This window comes from Lipophrys pholis (genome assembly GCF_963383615.2).
Source record: "Lipophrys pholis genome assembly, chromosome: 6".
NCBI classification, from domain to species: Eukaryota; Metazoa; Chordata; class Actinopteri; order Blenniiformes; family Blenniidae; genus Lipophrys; species Lipophrys pholis.
Genome location: NC_137629.1, coordinates 10884915 through 10903378, shown reverse-complemented (window position 1 = coordinate 10903378; position 18464 = coordinate 10884915). Strand labels below are relative to the sequence as shown.

The window sequence follows — 18464 nt, the reverse complement described above, 5'->3', positions numbered from 1 at the left end:
TTTCACTGTGAAGAAGCTGTAAAGGTTCAAACGAGGGAAGTCGCCGGCAGCACAGTCATTCCGATAAAACAGGATGATGTTCACAGTCAATCTGCCGAGGCAGGCGCTCCCATCCAGGCCCTCTCAAACACACCGCAGGAATGTGGACTTTTTATGGACTTTTTTATGTTAGCACATTTACAGAGTATTAGTGTAAGGATGTTACAACATTGGGCTACGCAGCCACTTCCATAAACTCTGCAGCATTCTGGAGCTGCTACCTTCTGTTCTCCCGAGGAAAGTTCACCATAGTTTCAAATACCAATGACTGGTCCCATCCCGTAATAACAAGATGTGCAAAAGTTCAATAAATGAGTAAATGTTGTTATTCCATCAAATGAAATAACTGATCAATCTTCAAGTTTCTGTATACAGAAAACACAGATTGATTGATTTGGCCGTGTACAAACAGGAAAGGGGCGTGGCTTAAGACATGCACTACAACCTGCCGCCAATAGATGATCGAAATATTTTACTGTTAAATACTGAAAGATATCATTTGTTAGATGTGTTATGGTGTCTTCCTCCTGTGATTCCTTGGGGAACATAACAAAATAAAAAATATATATTTTTCACTTTTTCTGTTGGTTTTTTTTCTTCACATCCAAATGAGGCCTACAGGCATAGTATCGTTAAAGAAAAATAACGAGGTACCCAACGTTTTGGGGGTTGTTTTTAATTAGATTCACAGACTCACAAACATACAGAAGCTGGAGACATTAATAAAAAAATCACTGGGAAGTTCCCCAGGTTAGCTCCAGTTCACCAAACAATTCTAAAATGGTCTTTATTTGACATATTCACAGAGTGTGGACAGGCATTTGGCCACACTCTGTGTTCATTTTTTCTGTATTTTTGTCAGTCTCCTGGAGGCTTATGAATGCAAACTAAATGTTGCAGTACCACCTGTATCCATGGGGTGGCAGAAGAGAGTAGCAGCAAACAAGGTTAGTTCTTGATTAGTGACTGTGTGACACCTCAAGGTGTTTAAGGGCCTCACAGACCACCGTTGTCTCCACTGCTGCCTCCAACACTGCCTCCAACACTGCCCAAATTAGTGATGGGGCAGATTTGATCCAGTATCGGTATCGGGTTCCGATACCAACTTGATTCACAGATCGGAAATTTCCGCTTTACTGTCTGCTGAAATGACTCCACAAGTGTTTCCCTGCTGCTGCTCTGCTCGCTGGCTGCAAAATGTAGAATGGATTTCCTGAATGGAGGCGGGTCTCAATGAGACACGGAGTAATGAGTCAGGAAATCCATTCCACAGTTTGCAGCCAGAAGGTAGGTGAGCATAGCAGCACTGTGCTATCCAACTTCATGACAACATGTCGCTGTTTGGACATATTTTACGCTCAAAACACCGCAAAGCAGCAGAAATGTGTAATGTTTGCAAAGCCGTGGTACAGCAAGGAATCTTCTCCCCACCACTTTTAAACGCCAGCTGACCGAGGAGAACAGCACTGACCGCGGCATCAAAACTGTGAAACGCACACTTCTCCATGCTGTCAGCAGGGGGGTATTCCAGAAAGGAGGTTCAACAAGCTCTGAGTCTCTCCCTGAACACTGAGTTAACTGATTGAGATGGGAAACTTTCCGGTTGCAGAACAGCTGATCTGAATTAGTTCCATCAACTCTCAGTATGTGAACCTTGAGTTAAGCGCATGCACAGCCACAATATAAAAACATCATCATTGGAGCCCCGATACCATGAGTCACGATGGCAACAGACCAAAAACCCAGTTATTTTGCCATAAAAGTCCCAGCGTTGCAGCAGCAGAGGAGAGAGAGACGACTGGGAGAAAACTGCTGCCAGAGTCAACGCGGAAGTTTGAGTGCTCTACTCCAGGGTTCCCCAATTCCAGGTCTCAAGGGCCGGCGTCCTGCATGTTTTAGGTTTCTCCCTGTTGCAACACACCTGAATGCAATAAGGGCCTTGTTACTTGGATGTTTTACAAGCTTGACAATGACATCAACATCAGATTGAGGCCACATTTACACGTACCTGGGTTTTTGCACAAACGGACATTTCGCCATCTGCCTTTATATGAAAAATCTTCATTTACACAGGCCCGCATATACACCTGCTTCAGAGCTACTATGAGCAGCCAAACCTGTAGGGGGCAGTGTAGTGAGAAGCATGAAGCCATGATTGCCAATGAGAATCCTGGAAAAAAACACCACGTTACAAATTGTGACGCAAAAATCGATATTTTTTCAGCACAAACCAGCACTAATGCATCACTAACGATTGAGACATTTTTGTTCAGTTTACAGAATGTGGGGGGCTGAGTGATGTTATCACCTTACAATAAAATTGTTATCTTAAAAAAAAAGCAGCACAAACAATAATTCTTTCAACACTAACCAGCGCTAACGATTGAGACCCTTTCTGTTTGGTTCAGACAAAGTGGAGGAGATGTATGAACTTAGAAGTTGCTCCGTTGCTACTGCACAGCCTTTTGACTCGCGCCTGGGCGTGCGCATGCATGCATGCTTTTTCTAATATTATTTATTTAATATCTTAGAAACAAATTCAGCACAGACAATAATTCTTTCAGCACAAACCAGCACAATCGCAGCTCAAATGATTCAGACCATTTTTGTTCAATTTAGAGGTTGATGGGGGGCTGCGTGAACTTAGATTGACCTTTAAAATATTGTTTAATATCTTCAAAACGAAAGCAGCACAAATGAGAATTTTTTCGGCACAAACCAGCACTAATGCAGCACAAAGATTGGGACTATTTTCATTGAGTTTTGCGAGGGGTGGGGGGCCAGCCTCACTTTGGTCTTGTTCAGACATTTTTATTTAAGTGGAGTCATTTAAAATATAACGATGTGTACATCAACACGCAATAAATTAATAAAATACTACACAGGAAGGAATTAATACAGTCCCAAAATTTTTTTTTAATTCTAATCCGGGTCGGAAGACTCTTTCGTGACATAAGACATAAGCGAGCAGGTTCTGTTAACAGAGTCTGTTACCGTGGTGACTGACCCCGAGCTTTGTTCAGCTCTCTTTCTGGAATGGAAAACTCAGAGTTTCCCTCATTTCAGGGTTAACATGCTCTGAGTTTTCACAAAATCTGCTTTCTGGAATACCCCCAGGCGATTCAGACCTCCGTGAAGCTGCGTCCTCCTCCACGCAAAACTGGGTGAAAATAGTCCCTATGGTTGGAGCTGCGTCAGAGCTGGAAAAACCGCTGTTGGTGCTGCGTTGCTAAAGAATTTCCCCAGGGATTAATGAAGCGATTCTGAGGTTCTAAAGATATAACTAGTTTATCATGAGATGATGACGTCATGCAGACCCCCACTTTGTCCAAATTGAACAAAAAAGGTTTGTACTGCTTCCTTTTCTGACTTTATACTAACCTCAAGTTGTCTTTTGAGAGAATCCATGAATACATTTGTACATTTCATACTTGCCTGTAGAGAGGAGTTTATTACAGCCTCATATAAAATCAACATTAATGATAATAATAATATTAAAGCAAACAGAGGTCTGGTATCAGAATAGTATCGGTACCGGCAGATATCCAAATTCAGGTTTCGGAATCGGAAGTGAAAAAATGTGGATTGGTGCGACCTCCGGCTGTTGACGTAGTTCATTTAGACCAGCTCCCTCTGGTGAACTGGATGCAAAATGATCATTCCAGTGTTTTAAGTGTAAGGGGAAGAAGGCCGGAGACATGAAATTAGTGATCTTTGCACATTTCTGTGAGTATATGGGGCATTAGTTAGCTTTTTTTTCCAATCCAATTCCATCAGATGCTGTGAAAAAGGCAATCTGATGGAGCCGGTTATTCACAGAGCTAACAATGAGATATTGTGCTTTTATAAGGATGCATGAAGAGACAGCCACACATTTCAGGGTAATTAAAAAAATATTGGATTATATTGTTAAAGTACACTTAGAAAATACTCACACACACACATGGAGAACATGCAGACTGATGCCAGAGGGACCTGGACTTGCTTTCTGACTGAGGTGACAATATAATCCAAAGCTCCTCTGTTCCACATTAACTCAGCACAAGCATTGAAGAATATCTTTATCAATAGTTAAAAAGTTTGACTGTTGGAATTTATTTTGAAGCAGCACTCCTTTTTGATTTAACTTTGACTCACTTTAAAGCCTCAATATCCCTGGAAATAGAGAAGTTAGAGCAAAATGTTCTTCACAGCATTTCTTTCTACAATAACAAAACACAGAAACCAAGATCAGTTTCTATCCCCACACCGAAAGGTCCAATGTGAAACCTCCAGTCAGTGATGCTGCACATCCTTTATTAAAGGCCTGATCTCACCAGAGTGAAAGCAGGTGAAATTTGATGTCTCATTCAATTCACTCCGGTGGCATCTGGAGCAGAGCAAAGTCAATTTGTGCAGTTTCTTAATGGCAACCTGACGTGACAGGGCCGACCTTTGAGGAGGGAGAAGAACACAGCCTCTGTTCCTCTTCACACGGTCTATTGTCACGTCACATGATGTTCAGATGTTCCAGAGGGACGTTCACACATGAAGAGCTGATGACGTGAGTCACTGGGTTCATAGACCGTAGCAGAGCCTCTGTTGGTAGTTCAATATGGAGGTTGGTGGTTTGATTCCTGCCTTCTGTTGAAAGTGTCTTTGGGGAAAAACACTGAACCTACCATTGACCAGCGTGTCCTTGAGCCAGACACTGTACCCCACAATGCTCCCAATGGATGGACTTAACGTCTTGCATGGCTGCTGTGAGTGTGTGTGAATGGATGGCTCTAACTGACAACATAAAGTGCTTTGGGGGCTGCCAGGTCAATGGATACAAGGATATAAAGAGATAAATAAGTCAAATCCATTTGCCATTTTCTTCAAGTTAAAAACCTGTTTTATTTCCGTCTCTGATGTTTTACAAACATAGTTAACGCTGGAATTATTTAATAATTTCACATCTGAGTAAATGTGTCACATCTAGAGTTGCACAACATTGGATATGTGCTGCTATTTAAAAAATAAATACAAAAATCTAGATTGCCAATGCCGATACTGATATAATCAGATGCGTTGGTGCGTAAAAACGACTTGTCTATAGAGATCCGTTAATTCCACGCCTCCCATTCATTGTTTATGTGAAATGTACCATTGTGCATGCTGTTTCAAGCTGCGTTGTGGTGCGTCGTCCCGGTACTGCCCTCAACTCATATGCCCGTCTGCGTATTATGACGATGTCAAGCTTTTCTATTGTTTATTGGCAGATACCGATATCACTGTGCATCTCGAGTCACAATACATGTGTTTTTATTCATTTTATTAGTACATCTTATAACACACCTCAAAAAGAAGCTAAGAAAGGAAAGATATTTATCTTCAGTTCGTTCTCATATTGTAGTTTACTGAGAAAAACATGAAATCACAGATGATAAAACATTCACATACACACAGATTTTCAGTGATTTTACTCTGGTCAACATTTCCCTTTCAGATTAATTCATTTCATAGCAGGGAAAGATCAAACCTCTCAACTTCACTCAACACAGTCATCAGAGCTGCTTGACCAACAACTCACAGACGTATAACATATTTAACAGTTGTGATGATCAAGTCTGACAATCATCACGCACTGAAATATTAATCAAGATTAAAGAAGGCTTCAACAATGGTCTTCATGTACAGGCCAGTATTTCCTTCAGTTGTTTTTACCACATTCACATTACAGTTGGTTCTCAAAATATGATAATAATAGAAATAGATTTCTCCTATTGATTTTATTGGAATGAATGAAGCCTGATTCTACACACAGTGTGTATTTGTCTCTAACCTGCATGTACTCATGGATCCCCTCAGGCAATACAAACCCCAGTCAGAACAGTACTGTTCATCAGGGTTAATGTATTCACTACAACCACAGGGTCACAGGCCACCTTCATTTCTTATAGAGAAAGAAACCTGGCTCAGGTAACTGCTTTCACAGTGTTACAACATTACTGGGAGGAAATCAAGATAAAACGGAATACATGAGGGTAAAACTCTGAATGAGTTGGTTATTACAAACATTTTAGTGAATTGGAGATAAAATGATGAACGAACACATGAATGATTTTTCATTTTATGGTCTAGGAAAAAAAAGCCACTTATAGTTACATAATGTGTCAAAGATTAGAAATTGTGCCTGAGGGGTTTACATAGGTCTGATCATAAATCTCTATTATGTTTTATGCTGTTTTGTGTGAATCAAACTTTTACGCCAGTCAAAACTAAAAATTGCTTCTTAAATTGATTTATTAAGCTTATGCCAAAAAAAGACAACATTAGAGAACATAAAGTGTGACATAAAATAAAATGTGACCTTAGGCAATGACTTTGGACATGTACTCTTTTTAATGGGCACCTATTCATAAAAAATACTTAAAATCTGAAATATATCAGAGTGTGATTTTAGATTATATTTGGATTTTTAAAGGACAGTAAAACTAATAATTTAAGAAAAAATATTGAATTGGCTCTGTATTTATAATAGGATATGTTGGAGTTAAGTAAACTGATCAGAATCAGCCACATTTCACCAGCTCCAACTTCAGAAAACTAAACTTTAAGCTAATTACGCATTCTTAATTCTTATACACTTAGACTGGTTCATCTGATCACAACCATTTATTTCCTTTGGTTTCAGTGAAAGTGTGTCTTGTGCTGTAAACCCCAGCTCCGTGAAGTTTGACCTTTATGAACCAGATGTGATTTAAAACAATCATTGTCTGCACACTACTGGGAACCACCGTTAAACATAGAATGTATTATATGGACAGGACTTTTTGGAAGAATTACGAATGACATGTTTATTAGTTTGGATGAAACAGGAGGAAATTCAAACCTTACCTGATATGGTCACTTATATAATTAGTGATTCCACTCCCTTACCTTTAGATCATTTAAACAGATTAAATCACAAATGGAGTTTGGAAATCACAAGGTTTTCTTCTATTGATTGAAGTGTGTGTGTATGAGACTAATCTGATGTGTGACCTGGAACTCCGCCTCATTCTCCTGGTATGTCCTCCGTCTCTTCCCAGCAGGTGTTTCTCCGTCAGCCTCCATCTTCCCCTTCCCTCCGGCCCCCGCCGATTGTGTGGAAGCCCACCGCGAGTGCTCCACAGACTCTCAGTGCGAGGCGCTGTACCGGGGCCTGGAGCTGTGCGCGGCCGAGGCAGCGGCGGCCCTGCTGGCGGAGCAGGCGGCGTCCGAGTGCCTGGAGAGGAGGGACGCCCTGCTGGGCAAACACCCCTCGCTGCTGGCCTGCAAGTGTCAGAGGGGCTTCCGCAAGGAGGAGCAGTGCCTGCGCATCTACTGGAGGGTCCGCCTGTTGCCAGGTCAGTACCACGATGCAGTTTTGTTTCAGAAGTTTGGCGTTAACACGATTTCTGTTTCCACAGAAACACTGAAATCCATGTAGTTAGCCAGCCAGGCCACGAGATGGCGATGTTGGTTGTTTTTGTAATGAAACCACACACATACACACGTAGAACAATACACTATAAACATTAACAGTGTTCGTACAGACGACCAAGTTGGGTTGTTATTACGGTGACTGTCAACTATAAAACTACCAAGTCCCAGGAGAATGTGGACTGGGAGTTATGACGCTCTGGAGGAAACGTTGTTATTGTCCATCTACTGAGCATGTGCAGAACAACTATAGACTAAGGCCCATGTGCCCATGCTCAGTAGCAGCGTTTCCGAAAGGAAAAGGTGCACTTTCCTCCATTTCCACAGAGAAAGAGTCAGAGCATTTTAAAAAGTTGCATTTTCAATAAACGGATTTCAAAATGCTTAAAAAGTTTTCTGTTTTCACTTGAAAATGTCGTCACGTAAACGGGGCCTTACTGTCACTTCTTTTCCGTTGCGGTTTACCTGATATAGAGCCACGCCCCCAATCGATGTGATTTGTTGAGCCCTGCTCGCCAGCCCCCCTCCTGTGGCCAATGGTCCATCAATAATACGTATAAAAAAAACTACAAGACAAGAACACTGCTTTAACATGATGGTCATCAAAAAATAAAAAATTATAATTGTAGAAATAGTCTAGTAGTCTAGAATTAGTAGTGAATTTTAGAAAGAAAAGGCAGTTTTCATTCCTGGGCAGTACAGTTTGAGTGGTTTTTCTTGTGGATTTTAAATGGACTGAATTGTTGACATGCTGAGAAAACAAAAATAATAGTTTGTGTTTGTTAAAACTGTAGCATCACTTTCACTCTCACCTAATCAAAACTGTGGATCTGCCAGTAAATAACAGTCTTTGAACAAGACTCAGTGACAGTGAAGCCCAGCACCCATGTTAACTGGAGAACAAGCGGACGGTCTCATCAGGGAACGAGCCAATCAACAGCCCCCCAACAACAACCTGCTTAAAACCATTTAACAGAACCCAAACCCTCCTGGTGCTCAATCACCGCAGAAACGGGTTTATCAACAAGATTCAACATACAGATATGAACCTCAACAATCCAAACTTTTAAAATGCATCTATGAGTCTAGATGCTTAAATTAAAACATAAAGGTAAACCTGCTCAAAATGGCTGTGAAAAACAGCTACTTTAGCTAAAATAGCTGGAATAGAAAAATGGGCTGAAAGAGCTATAAATAGAAACAACAAAGATTTAAAATAGAAGGTGAAATAGAAGGTCACGAAAAAGACTGTGACACAGGTATTTTAGATAAAATGCATAAAACATTGTATTCAAGTGAAAATAAAAACCTTTCGTTGCGTTTAGTGTTTCAAAAACTGTGCTTGTCATTGAAAACACAACTTTTTGAAAACGTTCTGACTCCCTCTTTGTGTTAACAGGGTTAGGGTTAGGGTTTTAGACTTTTCTGAAATGCTGCTAGTACACATGCTCACCATGTTCACAGTAACTAGTTGTTCTGCACATGCTCACCATGTTCGAAGTAACTAGTTGTTCTGCACATGCTCAGTAGAAGGACAATAAGAACAATGTTTTCGTCCAGAGTGTCATGACTCCTAGTCCATATTCTTCTGTGACTTGGTTTTATATTTAACGGTCACAGTAATAACAATCCAACATGGCCGTCTGTCAATACAAATGTCTGTGTACTCCCATTGCTAATGTTTATAGGGTATTGTTCCATGTGTGTATGTGTGTGTGGTTTCTTCTAGGGCTGTAACAGCCAATCAATTAAATAGATAAAAACTGATTATTAAAAGGGTTAGCAATGAATTTCATTATCGACGTGTTGTGTTGTGCGACTTGTGCACTGTTCTGTCTTCCCTGAAGGTGTGCTAGCGTAATGCTAACATAATGGAAAATCTAATTGACAGGCTAATCATGTTAGCATCGCCACCGCAACTATGTTTATCTTTTAAACAGTAATATTACAATTAAAATAGTATACACACAATGGCATATGCAACCAATACTTATAGGCAGTGAAAGCAGTTAAATCAGTGAACGTAGTGAAAGTAGTGAAATCAGTGAGAGTAGTGAAAGTAGTGAAATCAGTAAAAGCAGTGAAAGCACTCATCACATCCGTATTGGTGAATGCTAATTCTGTAACAGACTCTGAATGTTGTAGTCATGGTGTTCTGAACGCCATGCGGGGAGCAAATGGGATTTTTTTTCCTAATAGCAGTTATAACAATGTTTTACCAACTAATCATATGTTGAGTAGTTAACATTTTGATCTGCAAAGCAACTAGTAGTTGTAACTGTCAGACGAATGTAACAATCAACCGGGATTGAACTATTTTAACCGCACACATCACCACAGTGTGTCATAATCCTAAATCAGTCACATGCAGCAGTCCTGACACACATGCACACACACACACACACACACACACACACACACACACACACACACACACACACACACACACACACACACACACACACACACACACACACACACACACACACACACACACACACACAGTGGCCAGCGGACTGCTCCTCCTCCCCTGTGGCCTATTAGTCAGTGGAGCATTAGTGTAATTACACACTCTTCAGTTCCTAATGCTGCTAGGCTGCTCTAGCGTGTCATTACCATAAATATATAGCCCGGAATAGGATTTACATACATAAACACTTTACATGCCATTACATTCTTGATTGAGTTTGTACTTTAGAGTGTGCTTAAATAATTTGCAGGAACAAACGTGCAGTGCACGAGTCAATCAGAGCGCCACTAATGGCTTCCACAATTGGACAAAAGCTGCGTCTCCTCTTATCTTATCCTGCGTTTTGTCCACAGTAATGAGAGTTAAATAACAGTGGGATGTGTTATTGGCTGATAACGGCTCATCCTATTATCTTATGTATAAGTTTACAGTCATTTGCGGCGTTGTTGTGCGTTTTCCTTCAGCTCAGACTTGTTCTACTACGTGTGCCCCGTGTGAGGTGGACTGGATGCACATTACAGGAATCATTAAGATTATGACTTTGTCGCAATGGAGACTAAACACCGGGAAGTGTGTTATCACCACCAATAAACTGCGTCTCAGCTGTTTGTTCCTTTTAAGCAACATCACAACAGGATGAAAGACGACACATGGGTTTGAAGTTAAAATTAAACATCATGACGTTTCAACCATTTCACTTCAAAACTTTAGATTCCTTTTCAAAAGAACAGCAGTTTATTCTTACTTTCCAAAAATGTTATCTGATTTAATTGATCTGATCTCATGTTCATTGTTCATCTATTATTCAGTTTCACTCACTGGATTTCTATGTTTTTATTTTAATTTTCTGAACATTTTGACTTTTCACAGTTTATCAGTGTTTTGATGTTTATTTCAGCTTTATTCTTCACATTTTACTATTTGGTTTTTCAGAAATCTCATGCTTTATATATGTTTGACATCACATTCTGACTATTTTTAAAGTTACACTTTATTACCTTTTTGTCTTTAGTTCTGATTTTGACATTAAATCTTTTCTTAGCGTTCCTAATTTTTTAAGTTATTATCAAAACCAGATATTGATTATTAAACCATTGTATAATCTGAAGATGTTAACTGTATTAGAAATGTGCATGGAAGTGATTGGAACAATTTGATTTATTCACATTTGCACAAAATGTGTTATTCTAAAGCTGTTTTCTCCTTTTTTTGCTGTCGTGTTACATTGTGGACTGATCTACTGCTATGATAACAAGTCCAAGTATTGTTTGTATGTGTCAATTTTCTGTTTGTATATTAGTTTCTCAACTTGAAATCATATCAGATTTGATCCTGTGGAATTTCTTTCGTGTATTACCTGTATTTCATGAATTTATCATCATTTCCATATCAACTCAGTGAACTGCATTGTTTTATATGTTTTCCTGCTCTGTGCATTAACGCATCTGGTGGTGCGTCTGTTGCACTCTGGTGAGCAGGAACAATATTAGTGTTAAGGGGCTGATTCACACAAATTGTTGGTTTTAATTTGATGTGTAAAATGTTCTGAACTTTTCACTTCAAACTCAAATTCAAGAAGAATATTTTATCTTGCAACCAAATATTTGACTTTTAGTGACCCGATCAAAAATGTATCGGTGATAAACAGATTCACAAATGCTATAATTTAGCTGCGTTAACAACAGGAACTCCACTATATATTATCAGTGTGTGAAAGACAACTAACTAGATTGAACAAAATGATTTTTTCCATTCTGTGTTCATTCAGACTCTACATGTCAACATATTTGAATGAATGAATGAATGAATGAATTTATTTCAAACATGTATAAGAAATATGTGATTAATTGTACATACAAAAATGTAATCAGATGAATCCTAATACCTTGTATTGATAACAGATCATGTAGCGGCACAAAAATATATCAATTTACTATTTCAACGTCACATCAAACCTGGAGACAACAGGACAGAAGTCAGAAGAGCAAAACTCTGTAAAAATGACTAAAAACAAAACCAACAAGCTTGAAACCCTTCAGAGGAAACTGAAGAATCGTTAAAACATGTTACAGTTGTATTCGTCTAAAAGAGAAAGAGCACTGATACCTGGAAGTAGAGATCTAAAAGCACAAACACAATAGCATGAGGAGATGGTGGAGTCATAGAAACACTTCATTGAGCCATAAAGTGACATGAAAAACACACGAAGCTGCTGGAAAATACAATAACCGGCACAAACAAGATGTGTGTCAACATGAGTGGAGGTAATGATTAACGGGATCATCAGCTGCTCTGGAAGACGCTCACATTGATTTCTGATGAGCTGAAGCTGCTTCCTCATGTAGCATCTCCTTCGAAGAAGAACGTACGACCTGGAAGAACTATTTCTGTATCTTTTCATTAATTCTTTAAATTGCTTCTAATACTCTGAATTTCTCTTCGAACCTTTTCCAGCTTTGATAACGTGAAAATGGCTGAAGGTCAAATCTGCTGGTGGCAAACTACAAAAAAGTATATTGTTAGTATTTAATACTAGCAGGTATTTTATGCTTTTTGCAGAACATAGAATTTAATACAAGTCAAACCAGCAACACCCGTTTAAAATTGGCATTTTGCTTGTATTTATTCCAAACTTTCTAACATGAGCCCAGTGACCAAATACAAGCTGACCTTGGGTATTGGTCCCGGGGCCGGACTTTGGAAACACCATTTTCAAACTACTGTAACTACTGCTAGTTTTGTCATCGGCGCTGTTTAATGGCAGCGGTTAAGTTATCTGTTAGTTTCAGTCTTTATACTAAAAATACCAGAAGGCTGAATCAGTTTCCCCCAGCTGGATGAATCAGGTTCATATGTTAAACTACAGATCATACGATTGTTGAATATCGCCAAAAACAGACACTCTTTCTCTCCTTTGACAAAACTGTTCATTCTTTTTTTCTTTTTTTACAATCTGTGTCTGAAATTTTCAGCAGTGTTTTTGTCATAGTAACATGAAGTAGTTTAGTAGTTTATTCGGTCAACCAGAAACACAATGCAACAACAAGAAAAAAAGAAAGAGCAACTCATTCTGTCAACTCATTTTGTCAATGAGACAACATCTCAACTCAACTCTATGACTCAAACATTGATATTGTGATAATAATGTATTTGTAGTAAATAGATTTTAACTTGGTTAAAAACCTGCATTCTTCCCCTACATACTCATATTGTAGTCACTTCAGCAGATTACCAGCATGACATAGATACACTGCTTTAAGCAGCATTCACCTTTTTACTCGTGCAGCATAAAATAATGGGTAAACTAATTAGAATTATTTAATGGTATCTTCCTTCAGGCAGGACTGGGAAGATTAAAGCTGTGAAAAAAGTATTTACCAAGTATTCGCTTTACACTGTAGTTCACTTGTCTCAAACAGGAAGAATATATTATGAGTAACTGATTACTTTTATGAACTCAATGATGCAGTGAAAAGTTGTGAGAACGATGAAAGAGCTGCTGCCTTCCCTCTTGTCCAATGAACTACCTGTTAGATTTAGCATTAGCCAAAGAATAGAAGGAGAAACTCCCCAGTAATCCTGAATCAACTCCTTCATCCTGAGAACATTAACTTCAGCTCCAGCTGTTTGCTGCTAGTTCATCTCAGCGAGAACTAATTATTACCTTTGCCAATTAAAAGTAGGGCAAACGTTATGTTTTTGTCTTATCCAAAGACAATTCCATAAAATTGTGAGAGTGACTGGGTCAAGGGTCAAAGGTCAAAGTCTAGGTCACGAAAAGGTCAAACAAGTATTTTCATTGTAACACGGTTTAAATCAGATTGATGTCAAACCAAGGCCAAAATGTTCAGTTCTCAACTCCCTATCCTCTGATATGCCACACGATGCAGTGATGTCATTACCCTGGTTAGCTGTTGGCGGTCAAATGTCAAGGGGATCATGCAGATGTGTGTACATCTGTGTCAAACAGTGATAACATGAAGCAAACATGATATAAATGATGGAAGGGTGTGGTGGATGAAATAGCCTTGTAAACCGTTGGTTTCCATAGTGACAAATGTGGAGTTGGCGAAGGTATGTACTCTCCTGAGTGCCTGTTCTAGTTATTCACTGTCAAGATCTCTACTTTTACCTCACTACTCTTTAAAGACATAATTATAATTGTAATCAAGTGATTTTATTGAGTAACTGACCAGAAGGTCTTTAATTAGAAGTTGTGTTTTTTTTAACAGACATTTTTTTTTACTTGTTTTCTTTCTTAGCTATAATGTTTCAGTAGAAGTCGCTGTTGTGGCGTTCTTCAGGGTTCAATGTCAGGGCACATTTTGTTTCTGATTGTATAGCTCCTTATTATTCATCTTGAAAAAGGGATTTTTTATTTAATAGGTGGTGTATTAGTCGCAGATTAAGAGTTTTGGCATTTATACAAATTTATATGTTAACATTAGTCAATGGGTCTATTATGAAACGTGTTGATGTTTTAGCTTTATTTTGTATTATTTGTGATCATTTCAAGGTGAATTTATGACGGATCATATTATGTTTCGGGGTTGCACGGAGGTGCAGTGGTTAGCGCTCTTGGCTCACAGCAAGAAGGTCGTGGGTTCAAGGGGGGCCTTTCTGTGTGGAGTTTGCATGTTCTCCCTGTGTGTGCGTGGGCTTCCTCCCACAGTCTAAAAATATGCATGTGAGGTAATTGGTGACACTAAAATTGCCCCTAGGTGTGAATGTGTGTTGTTGTTTGTCTATATGTGTTTGCCCTGTGGCAGACTAGTGAGCCCTCTCCCTCAGTAGGCTGGGATTGGCTCCAGCACCCTGCAACCCTAAACTGGATAAGTGGGGCAGAAGATGGATATTACGTTTCATGTTTTCTTTTTACCTCAGTGTTTGATGTGTTCCTTTAAACCTCTTTGTCTTTTTGTAAATGATCACGTTTGTTTGCAGAGGACGACGAGCTGGAAATATCTCCGTATGACGACACATTAGTGGACACTCGCATGGCTTCCTTAGTGGCAGGTAACACACACACACACACACACACACACACACACACACACACACACACACACACACACACATTGCCCAGTATCATAAAGAGAGCTGTATATGTGCGTCACAGCTGTCATGAAAGACGTCAGCGGGGCAGATCAGTGAGGTTTTCTATATCAGAGCTGTGTTACTGGTCGATCTGATCTCGGTGTTTTACAGCCTCCAGGGTTTTCCTGCTGTCGGTAACTGAGGAACATTATTGTAAGTGTTTCAGGGTCGACTGGATGAACTGAAGTTTTGATATTTACAGAGAAAGTTCAGTCCACATGGCCTCCAGCATATTAAGCATGAAGACATTTCTTAATATGAGATATCAAGATTTTATGTTTAGTGACAACTTCATACTGAGATATTAGCAGCACATCAGATTTAAAGACCTGGACGTTTAAAGTTCTACAGATTATTATTATTATTATGATTATTATTATTATTATTATTATTATTAGTAGTAGTAGTAGTAGTAGTAGTGGTAGTAGTAGTATTATACTTACCACTGCAGAGCAGGAACCCCCAGAAAACCTTCAGTTTTATAATCAGTTGTCATCACAGTTTGTTCCTGTCTGATCCTGACACTTTCCCATGTCTCAGCGCTCAGGACAGTGTTTACTTGCTGCCCAGTACACCGCACCCACAGACAGTTGTGATGATGATAAGACAATGGCTGGTCTTCACGTCACCATCATGGTCCACATCAGTGTGGCGTGTGTTCACTGAAAGCTTTCCTCTGCCCTCTGACCTTCCAGCCTCGTCCTTCACGCAGCTGGATAGTGAGAACCAGTGCCTGAAGGCGGCTCAGGACTGTGGTCTGTATGAGAAATGCGGCTCACTGCGATCGGAGTACGTCCTGGCCTGCACCAAGCGTGTTCCCGGGACCGTCCGGTGCAACCAGCACAAATGCCACCGCGCCCTGCGGCGCTTCCTGGAGCGAGTGCCTGAGGAGTACAGCCTGGGTGTCCTGTTCTGCCCCTGCACCAACACCCTGTGTGGGGAGAGGAGGAGGAAAACCATTGTGCCCTCCTGCTCCTTCCAGGACATGGAGGGTCTGCAGCCCAACTGCCTCCACCAGCAGAGCTTCTGCCGCCGGGACGACCTCTGCAGGTAAGAGACATGAGGAATGGGTGGAGCGCACACTGTGGACACTCCACCGCACCTTCATACAACATTGTGTGACTTTCTTTAAATTCTGTAGAATCTTCATTTAGCTGCACAGCAAACAATCGTTCAAATGTAATTTTACCTTAATATGTGTCACATTAACCTGATGACTTTCAGTGTTGTTTCCAATCACATCTCTCACTAAGACCATCTTCACATTCGCCTGTTTGGTCCGGACCACACTTCTCTTCGGGGAAAAACTGTTTCCTTTGGGCGACGTGAACACGCCCACAAACTCTGAACTGGAGCGAACAAGCGATCTCTGGTGCCCTTGATAGTGTGGCTCTCTTTGCTTGCAAACGATCGAGCAGGCGGGGTGAGAGGACGTGACGTAGTGTGCAATGCACTCTGGGTAGTAAACAAGCAAAGCTAACCATCCAAATCAGAAGAAGCAGACGCAGAAAGAAGAAGTTAGAAAATATCTTTCGTTCAGATGTGGAGTAGTGAGGAAGAAGTAGTGAGGAAGAAGTAGCGAGGAAGAAGTAGTGAGGAAGACTATACATTGCGGTTGTTTGCGGCTACCCATTAGCCACGAGCTAACTAGCCGAGCCACCACGGGCTAAAATGCTGAGACTTTGTTTCTTCTTTACTTTGTCTTTCGCCAATGTTTATTTCGGGCGACAGCGCCCCCAAATGAACAGCTGTTGCAATTGCGTTACTTTTTCCAGGAGGTTTGATCTGTTCTCAAAAGTGAAAATGAACGCCACCCAAACCAAATGAAGGTGTGGGAATTCTCGGATCCTCATCCCTCCCAAGTGAACCGAGTCCCGGACCATCAGAATGTGAAAGGCCCCTAAGCTGATCAATGAATCCACATGAAGACAGTTTTGGATGAAAATAAATTCAATGATGTTGCTTCAGCTTAATGTTTGATATCTGGGGAGGAATTAGGAAACAATAAGAAAGTCAAGAGGCTACAATATCTTAAAGCTTTCACTACACTGACGTTTAAAATCTTACGTGCACGCGTCAAAGACTTTTTTTTATAATGTGGAAAAGATTTAGGCCCTGTTTATGAGACAATGATTGAAATGAAAATACATCTCTTTTGTGTTTTCATTTCAGAAAAATTTCACATTGACACTGCAATGTTTTGAAGATGATGTCTTCTTCCATGGAAGTGACAGAAGTACTGAAAACAATGGAGTTAACATGTTGCTCCATGAGATAGTGGCAGGGCCAGAGTGGGACTCATCCTCAGCCCTGGAGTTTCATACCCCAGACCGGCCCACTTTAGATCACCACCTATTAAAATCATGTAATTATAATTTTACATGTGAAGTTTATAGCACTGTTCTGTAAAGCCTTGTAATTCAGTGTCTTTTTCTAAAAGATTCCCATTTCATTACAAATAAGAGTTGCTTCATAATGAACATTTATTTCAACACAATTGAACCAAAAGTATACTTCTTTTTTTCTTTTGTATAATTTCAGAATCTATATTTCAAATAAGTGTTAACAGATATCCAAACCTTCAAAATGAGACAAAAACATCAAATATTAGATTCATAACATAGAATTAAAAAATGAACTTTCTTATAACACCACCAAAGAAACATGACCGACCCTAAAACATTAATAAACCCTCAGCAGTGCGCTGGTCTCTGCCACTTTGTTCATGACAATATCCTTTTCCAAAGACATGAGGATTTCTTCCTCAGTGCTCATGAGCATAAATGCCTCACCATTCTTCTGGTCAAAGTGCTCTTGAGTCTGTTTTTAATCAAATGTACTGTTGAGAAACTTCTCATATATTGGAAGTACTGCTTGGTTGTTCACACACTGTTACAACAGCTCAGCTGTTCCTTCCATACTGACAGGATGAATCCCCTCATCACCACTGGCTCTGCTTCTCACACTAAATCACTTTTTAAAAATGATCGAACTTCTCAGCACCTCTTTTTACAAAGTTCAGCTCAGTTTCATTAATGTAGAGCTGAATCACTTAGAATCACAGGACATTTCTGAAATGGAGCAGGTCTACATCCTACTCTTCATCATATTCAATATATTAATATGATCTATCCTGTGATCAGTCCTACCTACTTGGTGCTGCTGGATCTGGTTTCTGAGGAGCCAAAAGACAAAATTTCCTAGTTATGTGGCGTTGCATCATACTATTATTTAAATTAGGTAATTTTATGTTATATGCCACAAAGCCACAGAATTCATCGTCTTGATAATAAAATTGAACGGTGGTTTGGAGGCAAAGTTAAACTTCTTACCCTCCATCATCATTTGTTGTTTCTAACCTTGAGGCTGGTTTTAATGAAAAAGTTGCCAATCTCAGCACATTCTGTTGCTTCTGTTTCCAGAACTTTCC

General features: G+C 39.9%; 1 protein-coding gene across 1 annotated transcript in view; it reads left to right on the top strand.

Annotated features, from left to right (window-relative positions):
* Positions 1–18464, top strand: part of LOC308111293 (GDNF family receptor alpha-4-like) — a gene marked incomplete at its 5' end in the record, with an annotated part of 44770 nt that overhangs the window by 1183 nt on the left and 25123 nt on the right. Inside the window, 3 exons of the mRNA XM_080466155.1 lie at positions 7098–7391; positions 14882–14953; positions 15730–16084. Coding sequence (XP_080322281.1) covers positions 7098–7391; positions 14882–14953; positions 15730–16084 — 721 coding nt within the window. The remainder of the gene's footprint in view (positions 1–7097; positions 7392–14881; positions 14954–15729; positions 16085–18464) is intronic.